The 19,587-nt window shown below is 43.3% G+C and overlaps 1 protein-coding gene and 1 pseudogene across 1 annotated transcript; both read left to right on the top strand.

Moving 5' to 3' along the window:
- Positions 1–8,401: 8,401 nt before the first annotated feature.
- On the top strand, positions 8,402–13,723 carry LOC133893626 (arogenate dehydratase/prephenate dehydratase 1, chloroplastic-like; annotated as a pseudogene).
- A 1,238-nt stretch (positions 13,724–14,961) lies between these two features.
- LOC133893555 (uncharacterized) lies at positions 14,962–18,950 on the top strand. The gene is made up of 9 exons (XM_062334610.1): positions 14,962–15,174; positions 15,383–15,541; positions 15,757–16,038; positions 16,151–16,185; positions 16,270–16,359; positions 16,963–17,092; positions 17,171–17,760; positions 17,854–18,162; positions 18,258–18,950. The coding sequence occupies exons 1-9, from the start codon at positions 15,066–15,068 to the stop codon at positions 18,696–18,698; spliced, it is 2,145 nt and encodes a 714-aa protein (XP_062190594.1). The 5' UTR covers positions 14,962–15,065; the 3' UTR covers positions 18,699–18,950.
- The last annotated feature ends 637 nt before the right edge of the window (positions 18,951–19,587 follow it).

The raw sequence follows: 19,587 nt of genomic DNA, 5'->3' as shown, positions 1-19,587 counted from the left end.
ATATGTTGGCAGTTATGCTTTTATATATTCATGTAAATTCGGAATCAATTTAATCGGAATGTTGCTAGAATGTACTTTAACACAACAATCCAGAAAACTGAGATTAATGGCCGCTCAATCAGACGTCATTAAACCTGACGCATTCGACGGCACATGTTTTAAACGCTGGCAGATTAAGACTAGGATGTGGCTGACCGACCGCAAGTTGTTTTGGGTCGTGACGAGTGCTCTCCCTGAGACTACGCCAGCAGATGCTGATGCGACAGTGAAGGCCATCGCTGATGCGGAAAAGGCTAAATGGGAAGACGCAAATCAAGCCTGCCTGTCTCATCTGCTGAACATTTTGTCGAACCGTCTGTTTGATGTGTATTCGGGATTCACTTCAGCCAAGGATCTCTGGGAAGAGCTAGAGAACAGTTTTCTGAGGTGGATAATGGCAATGAGTCATTCACGACAGAAAATTTCCTCAACTATAAAATGTCTGTGGGAAGGTCTGTGATGGAGCAACTACAGGAGCTTCAGCTCATAGTCAGGGACTTAGTCCAGTACAACTGCATCCTTCCAGATAATTTTCTAGTGAATGCCATTTTGGCAAAGCTGCCATCCTCATGGCGTGACTTTGTGACCGCTCGCCGGCACATGAAGAAGCAAATGACACTCTCTGAGTTGTCTGCTGCTATCAATGTCGAGGAACGTGCAAGGGCCAGCAACAAGCCATCACCACAGGTCCAGGCTCACCTAGTGGAGAAGGGGTCGTCGTCGAGATTCCAGAACCAGAAGCAGAAGAAGTACAATGCTCACCCTCCACAAAATCAGAATCAAAACAAGCCCAAAGGCAAGAAGATGAAGAAGAAGAGAGAGGACTTCATTTGCTATGTCTGCGGCACGGCCGGGCATACTGCTCGCAGGTGCCGGGACAGGAAGGGCAAAGGTCCGGCTCCTAAGCAGCGCAAGGAAGCACATGTGGTGATGGGTCCGTCCAGCTCCGAGGGGTATGTACCACAGGCCTCTATGGCAAGTCCATCTAATGATTGGTGGATTGATTCTGGTGCTACTGTACACATATGTGTTGATCGCTCTACATTCTCTTCTTTTCAGGGTGCAACCTGTGGGCTCGTCTTGATGGGTAACGGTGTACCAGCAGCAGTACATGGGATTGGACAGGTCTGTCTGAAGATGACTTCAGGCAAGACTATCATCTTGAAGGATGTACTGTTCGTGCCGACCATGAACCGGAACCTTATCTCAGTGTCACAGCCACTTCGCCAAGGTCTTAAGTTAGTGTTCGAGTCCAATAAAGTCATTCTGACTAAGTTTGGAAATTTCATAGGGAAGGCGTATGAGTCTGGCGGTCTGTTCCGCATGTCTGTAATGAATAATTATTCATTTTCTGCTATTCATCAGTCTTGTAATAAGAACCATGATGTGTGGCATTCCCGATTGTGCCACATTAATTCGAGGGCCATCAAACGTTTGAGCAACATGAATTTGATTCCTGAATATAAACTTGATGCTTCTAGATGTAAGATTTGCGTGCAAGCAAATCAACCTCGTCTACCTTTCAAGTCCGTAGAAGAGAAAGGCAATTCTCCTCTAGACCTTGTCCACTCTGATATATGTGAAATGAATGGTATAATTTCTAAAGGCGGTAAACGCTATTTTCTCACCTTAATAGATGACGCAACTAGATATTGCTACATCTATCTAATGAGAATGAAAGATGAAGCACTAGAACATTTCAAAATCTATAAGGCTGAAGTAGAAAACCAATTAGATAGGAAGATTAAACGCCTAAGGTCTGACAGAGGAGGAGAGTATCTCTCCAACCTATTCTCCGAATACTGTGCAGAAAGTGGAATTATTCATGAAACCACTACCCCATACTCACCCCAGTCAAACGGGGTTGCCGAACGGAAGAACCGAACTGTCTGTAACTTGGTTAATTCTCTGTTGCAGAGTTCAGGTATGTCAGATGTATGGTGGGGCAAGGCAGTTCTCACAGTATGCTATGTCCTAAACAGCCTGCCTCCACGCAACCGCGAGGAGACGCCATATGAAGGATTTAGAGGGAGAAAGCCGAACCTTTCTCACCTTCGAACTTGGGGCTGTCTTGCTAAAGTCAGTCTACCTTTACCGAAGGAGAAAGCTAGGACCAAAGACCGTAGATTGTGTCTTCCTTGGTTACGCTACAAACAATGCAGCCTATAGATTTCTAGTGGTCAAATCCGAGACGAGCGAAGTCACTACTAATGCCATTATGGAGTCTCGGGATGCGACATTCTTTGAAGACATCTTTCCGATGAGAGGAAATGAGATAGTCGCTCCAGATGGGTCTAGTGAGCCGTACTCTATTCCTTCGAGTGTGTATGATCCAGTTCCAGATCTGGAGTTGAGAAGGAGTAAGAGACAGAGGACTGAAAAGTCACTGGGCGATAACTATGTCACTTATTTAGTGGATGAGGAACCACGATCCCTCACAGAGGCATACGCATCTCCAGATGCAGAGTACTGGAGGGAAGCAGTCCGTAGCGAGATGGATTCCATCATGGCTAACAGAACATGGGAAATAGCAGAGCTTCCAGCTGGGTGCAAACCGGTAGGGTGTAAGTGGATCTTTAAGAGGAAGAGGAGACCCGATGGTACTATAGAAAAGTACAAGACCCACTTAGTAGCTAAGGGTTTTACTCAGAAGGAAGGGGAGGATTACTTTGATACGTGTTCTCCTGTGGCTCGTTTACCCACAATCTGGGTGCTATTAGCACTTGCCAATGCATGCAAACTCCATGTTCATCAGATGGACGTGAAGACCGCTTTCCTAAATGGAGAGCTGGATGAGGAGATATACATGCAGTAGCCTGATGGATTCATAGTAAAAGGCTAGGAAAAGAAAGTATGCCGCTTGGTTAAATCCTTGTATGGTCTAAAGCAAGCTCCCAAGCAATGGCATGAGAAATTCGATAGCACGTTGATCACTGCCGGGTTTTGTGTAAACGAAGCCGACAAGTGTGTGTACTATCGTTTTGTTGGGAGCAAAGGTATCATTCTGTGTTTATACATAGATGACATATTGCTTTTTGGTACCGACATGGAAACTATCAAGGAGGCAAAAGAATTCCTCTCCAAGAACTTTGACATGAAGGACATGGGTGAAGCTGATGTCATATTAAACATCAAGCTGTTAAAGGGGGAGAATGAGATTACTTTATCCCAGTCTCATTATGTGGAGAAGGTCCTAACCCGATTCGGACAGATGGACACTAAGCCAGTCTCCACACCCTATGATCCAAATGTCAAATTGCATAAACACTCTGGTGAACCCGTAGACCAGCTGAAGTATTCATAGGTCATTGGATCTCTTATGTACTTGAGCAGTGCGACGAGACCAGACATCTCATATGCAGTATGCAGGTTGAGTCGTTATACATTCAACCCTGGAGATGACCATTGGGAAGCGTTGATAAGGGTACTCAGGTACTTAAAAGAAACGATGAACCTCGGTATTAAATATACCGGTCATCCACCAGTCTTAGAAGGATTCAGTGATGCTAACTAGATCAGTGACTCGGATGAAATGAGAGCTACAAGTGGCTATGATTTCACTTTAGCAGGTGGAGTCGTGTCATGGAGATCGTCTAAGCAGACATTGATAACACGATCCACCATGGAGGCTGAACTAGTTGCCCTAGATTCAGCAACGATGGAGGCAGAGTGGTTGAAAGACCTTTTGTCAGACATCCCTGTGCTGGAAAAACCAATTCCAGCAGTCCTAGTATACGGTGATAATCAGGCTGTGATTATCAAAGTTCAGAGTAGAAAGTACAACTTGAAAACCTCCCGACATATTCGAAGACGGTTAAAGTCATGTAGGCATGCCAGAGAGACTAGTGTAATTGCAGTGGAATACATCAAGTCTGAAAGGAACTTAGCTGATACTTTCACTAAGGGTTTGGCGAGGAGGCCAATCCAGGCAGCGTCTGAGGGAATGGAGCTCTTACCCTATTAGGTTTCTACAGTGGATACCTATCCTGAGTGATCGGAGATCCCGTGATTCAGGTTGTAGGAAATGACGCTAGTTGACACCAGAAGCATCTCTTCCTGGGTCCCATTAGCTGCAGTGCTTCATCTGTATGGCAGGCTGAGCATACGCTCTTAATGAGCTCTACGCCATATGGTTGGAAATTGTTCTACATGATTTCTTGATGAGCTCACCTATGTGAACTAATCATGAGGTCGTGATTCGGGAGAGGAAAAGGGATACTCTCTAGTGAGTTCATGAAAAGGTACAAGGGCATGACCGTAAAGCCCTGCCCCGTTTGAGGAGCAGATCTACTGCCCTGTACTATATGTCTTTGAAGTGAAAGCCCTCACACCAAGACACTGGATCAAGGTCTAATCCTCCAAGTTGTCTGTGCGGGGTCGTAGTTTCTTTGGCTAGGCAAGGTTCAAGCTTAATCGCACCTTCGCCGAAAAATTAGTATATTAAATCAGTTATGATGTCCATTTGAATCAGTCGAATTTTGAAAGGTAAAAGGTGGGGATTGTTGGAATTTGAAGGGGTTTTTCCTTTAAAATTCGAATTTGAGTTGGAGTCAAATTTGAATTGAGCAAATTCCTTAAAAAGAAAAAGAAAAAAAAAGGGATGAGGCCAGACCGAGTGGGCCGCTTCTAGGCCCAAAGGCCGAGCAGCCCACCCGGTCGGCTGCCTAACCTAAAAGGGTGCCCGTGCCCTGGGGTCTGGCGGTGGCCGCCACAGAGGCGCGTGGGGGGCTCCGCCCTTCTCGGTCGCCCGTTCGCCGCCCGGTGGATTCGGTGCGCCATTGTGGCGTCGTGGGGTGTATGCTGGGCCTTTTCCTCTCCCTTCAAATGCAGGTGAACTCACCTGGTCTATTCTACTAGTTGCTCTCCACTTGCTCTCACGGCCACAGTTCTCTCTCTATCTCTCTCTCGCGCGAGGCTGTGCCGGCTTCTTCCGGTGGGGCGTCGACTGAAGCGGTAGAGCTTGTCTTTGGTCGAGTTCCCGTCGGCTCTCTCTCGCCGGCCTCGTGCGGGATTTGGCGCTGCACCTTCCTCTTGTTCGGTGCTCGGCAATTCGGTTGTTGGCTGCGCGTGTGCTCGAGGAGATCCGTGGTGTTGTCGGCTTGGTGGTTTCTGGGCTGTGCCTTTGTGCACGCCATAGCTTGCAGTGTTCGGCTTCTTCACCTTGGCCCGGTGTTGGACTCTTGCTGTTGTGGTCTTCTTTGCTTCTCGGGTGTCGGCTATGGTGTGCCTCGTAGCCGGCTCTGTGGCATTGTATCTCCGAAACCTATTCCCAGTTGTCCTCGGCATAGAGGGGGAATCTCAGTTTTCTGGGACAGCGCATTCGCGTGCCTTGCTATCTTCATCCTGCTGGACAGTAAGCTCGTTCCAATCCCTCCTTTACATTCTAGCGTGCAATTTTGATTCTCAATTAAGTTCATTGCATATGCATGCTAGAATTGGCAATATTCTGCTCTGTGATGAATGTGAGCTAAGTACGTTTAGTGTATCAATTGTGCTCTTAAGCTGGGACGTAGTAGCCGGTTATTGATCTAGTAGAATCTCTGTTGATCAGCTGTGTGTCCACTGTGGTGTGTCTTTTGACGCCCTCTGTTCAGTGGCTCTGTGTTGGCTCAGTGACTCTGGAGAGCACTTGATGTTCTCTGTTCCTGTTGGCAAGGGTGCCCTTGAATATTTCTCTTGATCTGGTGCCACCTTGTGGCACCTTGTGTTGATCTGTTGCCTTCAGCTGTCTTTATTGCGGCCTGATCCTGGTGGGCTTAGGCGCCCTGCTGTCCTCTGTATTCGGCTCTCTCTCTGTAATCTACAGATGTCGACTGGTACTGTGCTTTAGATTTTCAGAGTTGTTCACTTGATCATAAACTAGGGTAGCTCGGTCTAGCTCTAGAGGTGATTTGATACACTGATCGATAACAACTTAGTATGTGTTGGATGACCGTTAATTCGGTAACTCGCTCTGAGAGCCATAACTTTGTTTCAACAATTGTTCATGTGTTATATTGCCTCTCTTCGTCAACTGTCAATCTTGATTCATTTGTATCCATGAGTAGCTTATGTGCTTCCATATATGCTTTTGAAATGCTCATGCTTACCTATATGATATATGTTGGCAGTTATATTTTTATATATTCATGTAAATTCAGAATCAATTTAATCGGAATGTTGCTAAAATGTACTTTAACACAACAACTCTTCCCTGTCCTCCATGGCTGCCGTCATGCCTCTCGTTCTTTGACACCCCTATTCCATGCGGGTGACCACTTGTCCGGCCACCGCGAGACCGAGCCGGCGGCGGCCACCACGACGGCTAGGTGCTTCACCACTAGCCGGCCGCGTGGAGATGGACGGTGGCCACGACAACGAGGCGCCGTCGCGACATTCGGCCATGCCGGCGATCAACAAGGCCGGCGCCGGCTGGGAACCTATTGATGAAGGGTACGTACCTACTTACGACGTCTAGGGAAATCAATCTTTGAGTTGGTATATATATAAATGGTTTTGTAATCAATTAAGCCAAAATATTTGGTGTAAATATGCTATTTTAGTCCAAAAATACAAACCGTTAGATCTTGTATATGCCGCTTACATCTTGATCTAACGGCCCTGGTTCAAGCGTTATGGCTCCTGCCATCTCGCTTAGAAACCCAAAGTGGAATTTCGTTTTCACTTGGGTAAAAGAACACCCCGGATATACCTCATGCTCCCAATCAGTTTCTTCCCCAAATCACTTACGCACTCTCGCTTATTAATTTTATCTTGAAATATCTTTTCACTTTATAACTGGAAATTAAAATATAACAAATAATGCTTCGTTAGTTTTCAGTTATATATTGAAGCACAGTAGAGTTGCATTGCAATGCTAGAATGGAAACTTGCATGATATCCTCCATTATAGTTTTGGTATGACATTCAAAAGGACAAAGAGGTGTAAGGGGATAAATTGACACAGGAGAAGAAAGAGATGCTTCGTTTGCTTCACGGAGGAAGGGACTTAAAGGTGGCACTCCTTGTTTGGAGTTCTCCTGTTTGCTAAACCAATTACTTCCATCTAGTAGCAGATTTCATCTAGTAGTAGAGCAGAGAGATGTTTGTTTAACCAAATACTGTAAGATGGGACAGAAACTCACCTTCTCTCTGTAACCACATTCTTGCTCTCCCCTCCGGTCTATCTGCACTACACTATTGGATCTACTTCTTACGTCACCTGCTACGGGAGGACTTCAGATGCTTTCGTCTTGCCATATTACATCGGCAAGTCTACAGTGCGTGTTTCACTCAAGGCTGTCAAAACTTACTTGACTTTCTTTAATTCAGTTTGCAGCACATTTCTTTATCCAAAGAATATACCTACTACACTTCGCAAAGTTCTTTGAAAAATCATGGGGTATTTGGTTGGTTCCCAAACTATGCCACAACATTCTTGCTCTCCTCTCAATCTATCTGCACTACATTATTAGATCTACTTTCTTCGTCCCTTATTGTGGATAGACCATCAGACACCTTTGTTTTACCATATTATATTGGCAAGTCTACGGTGCGTGTTTTCCTCAAGACTCTCAAACTTACTTGATTTTCTTAAATTTAGTTTGCAGCACATTTTTTTATATGATGAATATACCTACTTCACTTCACAAAGCTCTTTGGAGAATCATAGGGTATTTGGTTGGTTCCCAAACTATGCCACGCTTGGCTAAGGTAGCATTGACCAAGTTCGCATGTGTGGCAAAGTAACACTTGTGGCACGCTAAGTTTTCTTAACATCATACCCCAGTGTCATACATACATACTCTCGCCAAGATTTGCATAATTGATCACCTAGTGCAATTTTGGCAACTTAATGTAGTCATCCTAACACCCACCTAACGCAAACCTCGATGACTTTCCACACCAAACCCTTATTCGTATATTGTCTCCCATATCACTGTTGGACCATACTAATAGAATCGGGTTTTCAATGTGCATATAATGGCCACAACCCACACGATGAAATGATAAAAAGATTAGAGATCCAATGGCTATCAAACCCTATTGATCCCGTAGACACCCAATTCATGAAATTATATTTACTATCTCATCACAAATAAGTTTTGCATATAGAAGATGGGAAAAAGAAAATCCTCCTCCAAGGTAAGAGTACACATCCTTCTCCCGAGCATTCACTGAATTTTGCGAGGTAAGTGTAGCTCTTGATAAGGTGCAAAAACTATGTAGTTCAATGATAATTTGACACGTATGTCTTAGTTTTGTTCTCATTTTCCTTCATTTGTCCTGTTCCATCTGAGCCGTCCATTTCACATCGCACGGTCCAAAATGGCTGCAGCATCGGCCTTCTCCGCTTCTGCTTCCACTCCCCCCCCACCGGGCGCCCCCTTCACCTTCTCCCGGGCTCCTCCACCGCCGGAAGCCGCCGCCCCCTCGCTGCCGCGGCCCCGGCCCCGCCCCCGCCGCCACGTCTAGTCTGCTCTGTGGCCAGGCTCGATTCCCATCCTTCCTGCCATTTCTGTGACTGCCCGTCTCTCATCAGATCATGGAGTGGACCCGGAACGATTTCTCAGTTGGTAAGCTCGACTCCACCCTTTCCGCTTTCCACTTTTTCCTGCGCTGTGAGGGGTCAATTCAAGTCCTTTTGGGAGATCCTATCCTGGCTTCGGCGTTCAGAGTTTAGCTTAATTTCTTTAGGTAATTTATCCAGAAATTATTTTTTCTAAAAAAGCTTTATAGTTTGATACAGTTGGAGATGGGGACCTTTCTTGTTGCTGTAGTGTGTTTGGATCTTGCCACTTCGAAAATAGACAATGCTCCATTTAAGAAACTTGTACTAGCACTAAAAAGATGGAGAATTAGACAGTCGCCTAGAAACGGAGTCAGTTTTTTCCCCTTTCGATTGGAATTCTAATTCATATTAATATTTTATTCAATAAAGTATAATGTGGAAAAATTTAGATTTATGTTTCTTTCCTTATTTATTTTATTAGCATGAATGTTTGACCTTCTTAATATCTCTTGCGTCTCCTAATTATTTGTCAAATGTTATAAGCAATTAAGTATAAATATGTGTTTCTATACCAGTCCCTATTTCCCCCTGTGGCCATGCTTACATGGTGGTGGATGGTGGTGGTTGCCATTGTTGTGAAGCACTCAATGTTGCTAGCGGTCACTGGGACGGGACAGCCAACCGACTGTACTCCCCAAGAATTTGTTCATTTGGTTATTTAAACCTGGGAAGAACATTATTTTATGCGTGACTAATTTATTCCACACTACCAATTTGTGAGATCTGCATAAGATGCCAAGATTACTACTTTTTTTGTAGTGTGCAGTTTATTGATTTACATTTTAATTTTTTTCATGCACCACGAGCTTTGGCGCTCATAATTTAAGCTGTTTTTCTGTTTTTCACACCTTATTTCTTGGGGTTTTCTTAACACGCAACCAATTTTTGATGATGCCTATTGTAACAACATTTCCATTCAGTAGATACTGTATGTGCTCCATGACCAGTCTATGAAGAGATTTCCCTATTGCTCATGCAGGACCATTTCCTTCAACGGATCTGTCACTTAGTACTGAAAGGTCTAATGTCCGTGTGGCATATCAGGTATAAGATGTGATTGTGTCCCTCAACAGTTTATGTAATGTTTCATGCATCTTCTCTTGAATATAGGGCTCACCTGGTACAGTCATTGAGACAATGGTGTTTAAAGCCTTCCCGGAGTGTATAACAGTTCCCTACAGAAGGTTTAAAAGGGCAATTGAGGTTGTCATGCTTTTAGATTCCATATATCTAATCTAAAAACTCAAAAAATCTATCCATTCTAATTCATTTGCTAACTGATAGGCTGTTGAATCTTTGCTTGCCAACATAGCTATTCTTCCTATCGAGAATTCATCCACTGGAAGATTTTATCAGAGTTATGACTTGCTTCTTACTCACAATTTGCAATTGTGCGAGAAGTGCAAATGGATGTAGAGCTATGTCTCTTAGCTCCACCTGGAGTGCAGAAGGATGATTTGCAGATAATTTTCAGCCATTCACAGGTTATCATATGCTAAAAACTGAACATTTATATGTCTACTGGCAATTATTAGTTTTTGTCGCCGATGTAGTCGTATGTGTGGGTGCCTGCTTTGGTCCATCGCCTTGAGCAAGACGATGGATATGAGAAAAACGGATTTGTCTTACCTAAAGACACGGTCATACACATTCTATGTGAAAAAGCTCCCAGATATACTAAAATTAGAGGACACATCAGTCTTGAGAATGTATTATGTCTTAATCTCCTCCTCATCTGTGCATGTTGCATGTAGGATTTTGCTCAATGCGAGCTTTCACTTTCTAATTTAGGTGTTTCAGAGAAAAATGTAGATCATGGAGCTGCTGATGCTGAGGTACCTGATAAAACATTACATGTTCCTTTCATTTAAATAAAATTTCGGTTATGGGATTTCGGATACTCTTTTGCAGATTATATCCAAGCAAAATATAAGGGATGCTGGAGTTATAGGCAATGCTCGAGCGGCGGCATTGTATGGGCTTAACATATTAGAATGCAATTTTCAGGTGATATATGTATATTAAGTTTATTACTTTGCCAACAAGCTAGTTACATAATGATGGGTATGATTTATCTGTGTTGAGAGGTTCAAATGAATCTTGTTAAGTAAGGAGGACATAGTAACACTGCTATTGTCATGTTATTACCCTCAATACAAACATTGTTTCATCCTATTTCTTTTCTTTTCCTTTTCTTCCCTTTTCTTGGTGTTGCACGCATGTCACAGAACCACTGAACAAGTGTAACACATTGTACAAAGTTTAGTCTTTTCTCAGAAGTTCTTTCCTACCTATTAAGAAACCAATGCGTTTGCATCCTGTTTTGTGACAAGAGTTTACTTGAACTAGCCATAATATAGTTCATTTGCAATTGGAGAGGCTGCCCGGCAGAGATTACTTTGGCAGTTTTGAGGCTGTGGTATACTAGTGTGCTGCTCCAATTGGTATGCTGATCCAATATCCAAGCATAACCTGCAAATGGTCATGTACTCATGTTCACTGGGTTTGGTATGTCTTGGTAGCCACCCTTGGGTAATTGAAGAAGTAATCTCCTTGGTTAGGTAGGTGTAATCCACAATAGTGTTCTCAAATAAAGTGTTGAAAGTGATGCAAAATCGTTCTGTTGTTGCGGGAAGAAATATTGAAGGGTTCTTATCTATTACTCATGTTCACTGGGTTTGGTATGTCTTGGTAGGCACCCTTGGGTAATTGAAGAAGTTATCTCCTTGGTTAGGTAGGTGTAATCCACAATAGTGTTCTCAAATAAAGTGTTGAAAGTGATGCAAAATCCTTCTGTTGTTGTGGGAAGAAGTATTGAAGGGTTATTATCTATTACTCATGTTCACTGGGTTTGGTATGTCTTGGTAGCCACCCTTGGGTAATTGAAGAAGTTATCTCCTTGGTTAGGTAGGTGTAATCCACAACAGTTTGAAAGCATTGCAAAATCCTTCTGTTGTTGTGGGAAGAAGTATTGAAAGGTTCTTATCTATGTTTATGGGTGTCCATTTGCCTCTCCATTAGATTAGCCACTTTTTGGCAATCTATTGTATGCTACCGCCTTCTTTGACTTGTTGGCAGTTGATATTGTTGTATCTCCTAGCTCACCTGTTATTGGCGATTGCTCTGTGTAAGTTTGAATGCAATTTTTTTCTTTAATTCACATGTCATTACGAGAAAACTCTGTTGGCTTTCTAACTTCTCAACTAAATTGTATGAGACAATTAGTTTTTTTTCCATGAATACCTTCTTTCTCTTATTTTTTTCTTTTCACCAGATTGAATGGTTTTCTCCTTTGTCCATGATTGTCAGCATTGCTTTCCTAATAATCCAGTTACATTTTTTTACTGTAAAATATTGTCAGGATGTATGATTAACCATATGTCTGCTTTTAAGTTCAGGTTCGGTTTCACGTCATTTAGAAATCTAAAACACTATATTGAACAATGCCGCAGGATGATTCACCCAATATCACAAAATACTTGGTATTGGGCAGAACTGCTAACCTTCCCAAAGAACATGGCCAATATAAGGTACTTGATTTGTGCTATTTACATCAAATACATTTTTCAGTCAACTGTTCAATGATGCAAAGTAGTTATTTAACATATCAGACAGTCATCGTCGGTCTTGAAGAAGGCCCTGGGATACTTTATAAAGCCTTAGGGGCATTTTGGAAGTGAGATAAATTTGACAAAGGTGATACTTGGGATCAACTTTCTCATGAGTTTTTTTTTTCATAATATCTTTTTTGCAAGTAAAAATTAGTTCTGAAACTTTGACTTTCTATTGTCAAACTGAAGATTGAGAGCAGGCCAAATAAGGGCAAACCAATGAGGACTCTGGAAACAGAAAAGTACGCTATTATACTTTCAGCACAGAAATATCTCTCTTTGTCAAATAATTATGTGAATATGCTGTTTTTGGGACTAAAATCTTGGTAAATGTGTTATCCACATATTTTCTTTCTCCTGTTTCAATAATTTCTGGGGTTCCACCAAGTAATTCACTATCTGATCTCACACTAACAACACTCTCATTTATCTGCTCCAACATGAAAATAATTGAGAATTACTTCCGCAACTCTAAATGCTGAAGAGAAAAGGACAATTGCGGTGGTACTATTTGTGCATTTGTGGTAATCCATTCTATTTCTGTGGGAAATAAGAGTAAGAACTTAGGTTTCTGCTTATGTTTCTCTTTAATAAAACAAGACACCTCAAACAGCATCCTTGTGCCACTGCTATTTGTATCAAGAACATATCTTGTAGTGTCTCTTAAACTTTTTTCTTCCTTTTTTAGAACAACGAACTGCATCATGTTAAGTGATTGCATCTTCTCTACTATGGAAGAACCTGCAGTTGATATGTCAATGCCATCTCCCAGTTTCATCAAGCTGAAGTTTCTTGATTTCAGGCAGTTCAATTACATTTTCTACGCTGATTTCGAAGCATCGATGTCTGAGGTCCGTGCACAAAATGCCTTGAAGAACCTAGAGGTCAATGTTCTTTCATCTGCAAGCTATAATCAGGTCATGATATGATTAATATCTTCTGAAACATAAGCAGCATCAAATATCCACTAGGTTGTTCCTTGAAAAAACAAAAACATATCCATTAGTCCATGACTCAAAAGGAGACAATCACTCATATTTCTCAAAATGAATGATGCTATGGCAACATTTTTCAAAAGAAACGATTAGCATACAACTGCTTGAACTGCTCTCAATTTCTCGAGTTATTAACCCGAAGATGTTTACAATCGTGCAGGAAATTGCAAGTTTCATGCGTGCCCTTGGTTGTTGTTACCCTTTCAGCAAAACAATATGAAGAGAACTGCATCAAAGCCGTCTCAGTTTCTGCACCGTGAAGAGTAATACTCTGCCAGAGCGAGAGATGGCTAGCATTTGCACTCGGGTACATAGTAAGGTTCACAAAAACGATAGCGAGAGCGAACTTAATTCCGATAGTATCGTGCCTGTGATTCAATGGAAAACATGAGCATCAGTGTTCGGTGCAAGAAAACATAGCCTTTTACAGATGCTCGAATTTGATTACAGCTGTCAGATGGCTTCATGCAAATCGTAGTTAAATTTTTATATTCACCTTTCATGTAAACAAAGCAATCTTTATCGTACATATACTTCTAAGTTCTTTTAGATAACTATGATCATTATGATCGAACTTGATTTCAAATAGGGCATAGGCAGTGGCTTGCGAAGAAGGCGGCACGACGAAACTCTGAACTGCCTGAAGTGTTGGCCAAGTGGCCCAAGTGCGGTGGATCGGTGGCACCTTTTCCTGTGCAGGCTTATGCATGATGGTTATGCTACTGCTGAAGACGTCGTTTCGCATGCGACATCCCTGTGCTCGTGTGCCCGCTCTTGGCAGGGCAGAATCATTCAGGCCTTCCTTCACCATGCGCGCATGGCTGCCACAGCACTAACAATCATATCCTCTGTGAAAACGCCACTGAATTTTTTTTACAGGCGATAGCTCTAGTAATGCAGGTGAGTATCTTAAGGGGTAGTTCTGGTCACTATTTAATTTTTTTTCTTAGCTTAACTAGTTGAGAGCAAATATTTAATTCATTTTTTTTAGTTTTGAGTCGACTCAATAACTAAAAAATACAAAACTTATTGCTAGCTAGCCCAAATTGTTCTACTTAGTATTGGCAGAGTTTGTGAGAGTTGTAAAATGCGGGCTAAACACTGCAGTCTTGTGATCGTTCATGCTGCATGTGTGGTTCTCTGAAATTTGCTCTCGAAGGTTTGACGTTCTTCTACCATCCAGGAAAAAAGATTATTTTTTTTCGAGAAAAAACACTGTTACTCTCAGAAAAAAATTTGAGAGGGAGAAAAGAAAAACAATTGAAACGGCCCAGTTTAGGTTTGGGCCACAAATCCAACCCCACAAACCTCCGAGTAACACAGCTCAAAGGCCTCAAAATTTAGGGAAATAATCCTATAAGATCTGATCTCATACATTTACAACTAGACTTAATTTAAAGTGTGACAGATGATAATTTATTTCCTTTATTAGTCTCCTCACATATAATTTTCTCTTACTCTATCATAATTTTTATGATATTTTTTACTATATATCACCCTATAAATTAATGTTCATGTCACAAATACGTAAGATCGGATCTCGTGAAATTATTTTCCCAAAATTCAAACCATCCCGCCCATGTAGTAATCACCCAGGCTCCTTTCCTAAAAAGAATAATCACCCAGGCTAAACAAACCCACGCCCCCCTCCTGCTTGACCCACGCCCGGCCCACCCGCCAGTCTCCCCGGAAACATCTGAACGCGTCGCTCGCAGCGGCCAGAACCCCTCACAATTTTTTTTTATACCCAACCACCGCTCACCCCACCCCCAACGGCTCTCTAGCTCGCCTCGCCTCGCCTCCTCCCCTATCCGCGGCGGCGATCTAGGGTTTGGTTCCCGGTCACCGGCGCGGCCCGCCTGTCTCGCCATGGAGGCGCTGTCGCTCATCGACGTCTCCGCCGAGGATGATCTCCTCGACCTCGCCTCCCCGCCCATGCCCCCGCCCCCCTCGCTCCGTCCCGATCCGCCACACGCAGGTGAGTGGCCGAGCCACCGGTCTCTGCTCCTGTCCCCATTTCGGGATCGGTTTCATTTTCGGGGGAATTGCGGCGTTTGGGCGTTGATTGGTGCGCGTCGTGGCCGCGATTTCGGGATCCGACGGGGCGTTGATCGGTTTCATTTTCATCCGCTCGCGATTTCTGGGGGCTCTTGTGGGCGCTGAAGCTTCTGATTTGGAGCCCGCAGGCTGTCCTCCAGCGGCGGCGGGCGGTGCTGTGGATCCCGACGGTATGATGGAGGAGCAGGCCCCCCAGCGGACGGAGTCTCCGAAGCAGCGGAAGGCCAAGACGGGAGCGAACCTTCGCAAGAGCTTGGCTTGGGACAGCGCCTTTTTTACCAGTGAAGGTTGGCTTCGTCTTTACTCCGATCCCCATCCATGAATCAAATGCTTCTTTTCTGTAACTGTCGCCTTTTGTTATAGACTTGTGTGTCCTGATGTATACGTAGAAGCTCCTGAATCTTGGACTTTCCCATTTTTTTAAATTGCTGTTGCTTATTATAGTAGACTCACATATTATGATGCAGATAGATAGCGGCTCCTAACTTCCTGGTCTGAGCAGGTGTTCTGGATACCGAGGAATTGGCCATTGTAAACAGCACCTTCCGCAAGACACAGGGTTCCAGGCTGCCTGGAATCATGGAGGAAATGAGAGGATCGGGGGAGTCGACAACCTCAACTCTGGAAAGCGAAAGCTGGGCTATGGAAAGCCTTGAGGCCAAGCTGTTTGACAATGTCCGTGCTTCGATCCAGAGATCACTTGGCAAACCTAATAAAGTTCCAGGTGGCCCTCCTACTAGCTCAAAACCCCCAAAGGTCACAGCAAATGCACCTCGTGTTGCAGGTAACACACCTCAAATGTTGATGCAACATGCTACTTAACTTCTAAAGCTACAAGTTTAATGAGCTTTGTATGCTGTTGGTAACTGATGTAACTATTTTATTGCTGCTTCCAGCAAGGAAGGGAGTTGATCGGATGCCTCAGACTAAGGTATGTTAACTTAATTGATCGATGAGGTGATCCCAAATATCTTTAGTCAGTGATCATCAGTAGCCAACATTTGCTTATCTTCAGATGAGGGCTCCTTTTTTAACAAGCCAAGGAGTTGTTGGTGGTAAACAAAGGCCCCAAGTCACCTCAAAAGAGCCTACAGCTGCAAGAGTGGTATGTCCCATGCTATTAATTCCTCGGTAATCATGACCATTCCTGTAGTTTAACCATTCACTGATAATTGGAGGTTTGTTTCAAAATTTATTTTGTTACTAATGTTCATAGGTAATGTGTGATATTTCCTGACTTAGAAATTGACTGAAATTCTTGTGAATAGAATATCCTAGGCTTCAGTATGTCTTGTCTAAGAGCCAAAGTATTCCCCTTTTAGATTGAAGTCTGCTTTATTTACTTGCACATGGAATCAAAATCCCAGTAATTAGGATTGCCTCTTGTTGTTGCTCACGAAGTCTGAGTTATGTACCTTTAGATGGAATCAAAATCTTAATAAACAGGATTGCCTCTTGTTCTTCCTCACAAGGCTAAGCATTCTGTTCACTGAATTTCTTATCATTGGACTTCACAGAATGACAGAATTGAATTCCTGATAACAAGAATCAGCCAAGTTTTGTAACATTGCATTTGGTTGAGAGACCTGTTTTCTATTTGCTTGCTTTAATTAAAGTTCTCTTGTATAATATTCTGATCTAGATTTCATATTTAGTTTAAAAAATGAAAAAATATCTTGTTTCATATTTATTCTTTCTGCTCGAGAAGACTTTGCCAGGAGCTGCAGAAGCAAAACCATCCTCAAAACCTCCGAGGGCTCTGCCAAGAGTTGCTACAATGAGGCCATCAACTAACACAGCTATCACATCTGGGATTTCAGGCAAAAGAAGCAGCACTGGTGTGTGAATTGACATACATTATTTCTTCTGCCATTATGTTAATATATAGCAAGCCTAATATGTATTTCCTCTTTCAGGGGGTGTAGTAAACAGACAGGCAGTTGGGAATTCTGCCAATACTCCAGCTAACATGCGACCTAGTGTGGTAACAAAGTCCAGTTCAATCTCGAAATCAGGTGCCTTCCATGGTATTTCGATGGATACTAAGCCAGATGCAAAAATAAAATCAGCAACCCTAGGCAACAATAATAGGACAGCTCAGAGGGTCCCTGTTCGTTCATCGTCAAGATCTGATATAACTAAAACTAACCCATCAAGATCATCAGGAAACAAGATCCCAGCTAGGGGTCATGGTGACCGTGCATCGCCTAGCATTTCACCTAGCAGCTCTATTGACAGCATGAGCTCTGTGATTTCTGGGGCTTCAACAGCTTCCACTGTAGGGAAGATGAGCCATACATCCGATAGTTTGAATACACTGTCTACTTCATTGTCCCCTTCCCTCAGAAAGAGCAATGATGGCCCACCAACCACAAAGCGAGAGTCTTCAGGAACAGCAGCATCTGGGGATAATTCAAAAGCGACTGCAGACACAACCAGCCAGGGAAAAGGTTTTAAGCCATCGGGGTTGCGAAGGCCTACACCCAAGATAGGATATTTTGATGCTGTATGTGCATTTACTTTTATGTTCTTTCCCTTGCAATATTGCCAATGCCCTTTATTGATGTGCTTCTAACAATGTTGCTGTGCATGTCTTCAGGAGAAATTCATTGACCAAAACATTGGTGCACAAGTGCAACTGCAATCCATGAATATCCAGTGTTCGCTACCTGCCACACCGAAATCTCAGCCATCTTCTACTCAGATCACTTATGCCGCATCATCTACCTTTGGTCAACAAGAATCAAAATCTACTGCAGCACCTCATGAGGAAAGCAGTGCTTCCAAAAGTAAGGCAGCAAATGAGGTGCATCTCAAAGTTGCAGAAATGGAAGTAGAACCTTTTAAGGTGTCCGAACCTGAAGCGTGCACGCGCCAGACCGGCCCAGTGGTGGCCGAAACTGAAGCTGTACGTGTATTTTATTTTCTATGTTCTTTCACTTGCAATAATGCAAATGTCCTTTATAGATGTGCTTCTAACAATCTTGCTGTGTATGTCTTCAGGAAAAATCCATCGCCCAAAACATTGGTGCACAGGTGCAACTGCAACCCATGAAGATCCAGTGTTCGCTTCCTGCCACACCGAACACTCAGCCATCTTCTACTCGGACCATGAACTCTGCATCATCTACCTTTGTTCAACAAGAATCAAAACCTACAGCAGCACTTTCTGAGGAAACCAGTGCTTCCAAAAGTAAGGCATCAAAGGCGGTGCCTCTCAAAGTTGCACAAATGGAATTAGAACCTCTTAACGTGGTCGAACATGAAGCGTGCGCGCACCAGACTGGGCCAATGGTGGCTACTAACACTGCAAAGGAGAACATTCCAGCCCTGCACCAGAATATCCAGGCTAATGTTGATGCAACTTCATCAGCAGTTGATCTGTTGACCCAGAAGCTATCCTCCATTTCCATTGGGGAGACGACGCCTGGCCTGGCGTCCTGATCTGGCAGAGAATGAGTTTCGCATATGGTATGCCGCTGGTTGTTTCTGTTTACACACTTGTCACCGGAAGGCAACCGCAGCTGTCGACCCCAATTGCCTTCTCTGGCATGTGCTGTTTCCGCTGTTGAGATCATTACAAAGTGTAAAAATCCTTGAGCACAGGGCATGGTAAAACTGCGATGTTGTATTGTAACACTAAGACCCTGGTGTGTCTCCATTGCAGACCTGGAAAGTAAAAGCTTATATGGTTTCCGTTTTGTGTGTCTCAGTCCTGCAAATATTGGTGCTGATTCGTACTCACTTAAAAGTGATGAATGCTATCTGGAAAGATGTGCTCGTCGTGATATTCGTATCTCTCTAGCTGATTATCGATAATAGCCTGCATGGGCAGGCAATCTGTGGTAGTTCCAGAAGATACATAGAACGTTACGGGTGTAAAGCTACAAATGCATCTAGTCGTGCAATAAAGTCGGCATCATCCCAAATCCATTGAGTATAGAACGGGCTGCACTTGTAGTACCATTTAGACGAAGACTGCGATTCCGTCTTCATCCTCGGGCCTACCGGCGGAAGTACAGATAATCAGTGCAAGCCAAACACGAGCGCCAGTATTCAGGGCACCATCTGAAGCATCTGAACACATCCATCCTTTGCGATAGGTACAGATATCATGGCTCTAGCTTGGAGGAAAACACGATCGTTAGCATTCAGTGCAAGCACATTTATGGCTTTTACAGACAACTGATGTTAACCATGGTACTCAGATGCGTGGCTTCGCGTAAACAAATTTATAACCATCCATGTTAGTAAAGCTTTATTTACTGTGCAAATACTTTAGACCCCCTTTTTGCGAGGGACATACTTTAGGCTTTTAGAGAACAATAACGAA

The sequence above is a fragment of the Phragmites australis genome, chromosome 15 (genome assembly GCF_958298935.1).
Source record: "Phragmites australis chromosome 15, lpPhrAust1.1, whole genome shotgun sequence".
NCBI classification, from domain to species: Eukaryota; Viridiplantae; Streptophyta; class Magnoliopsida; order Poales; family Poaceae; genus Phragmites; species Phragmites australis.
This window is presented reverse-complemented; position numbering and strand designations above follow the sequence as displayed.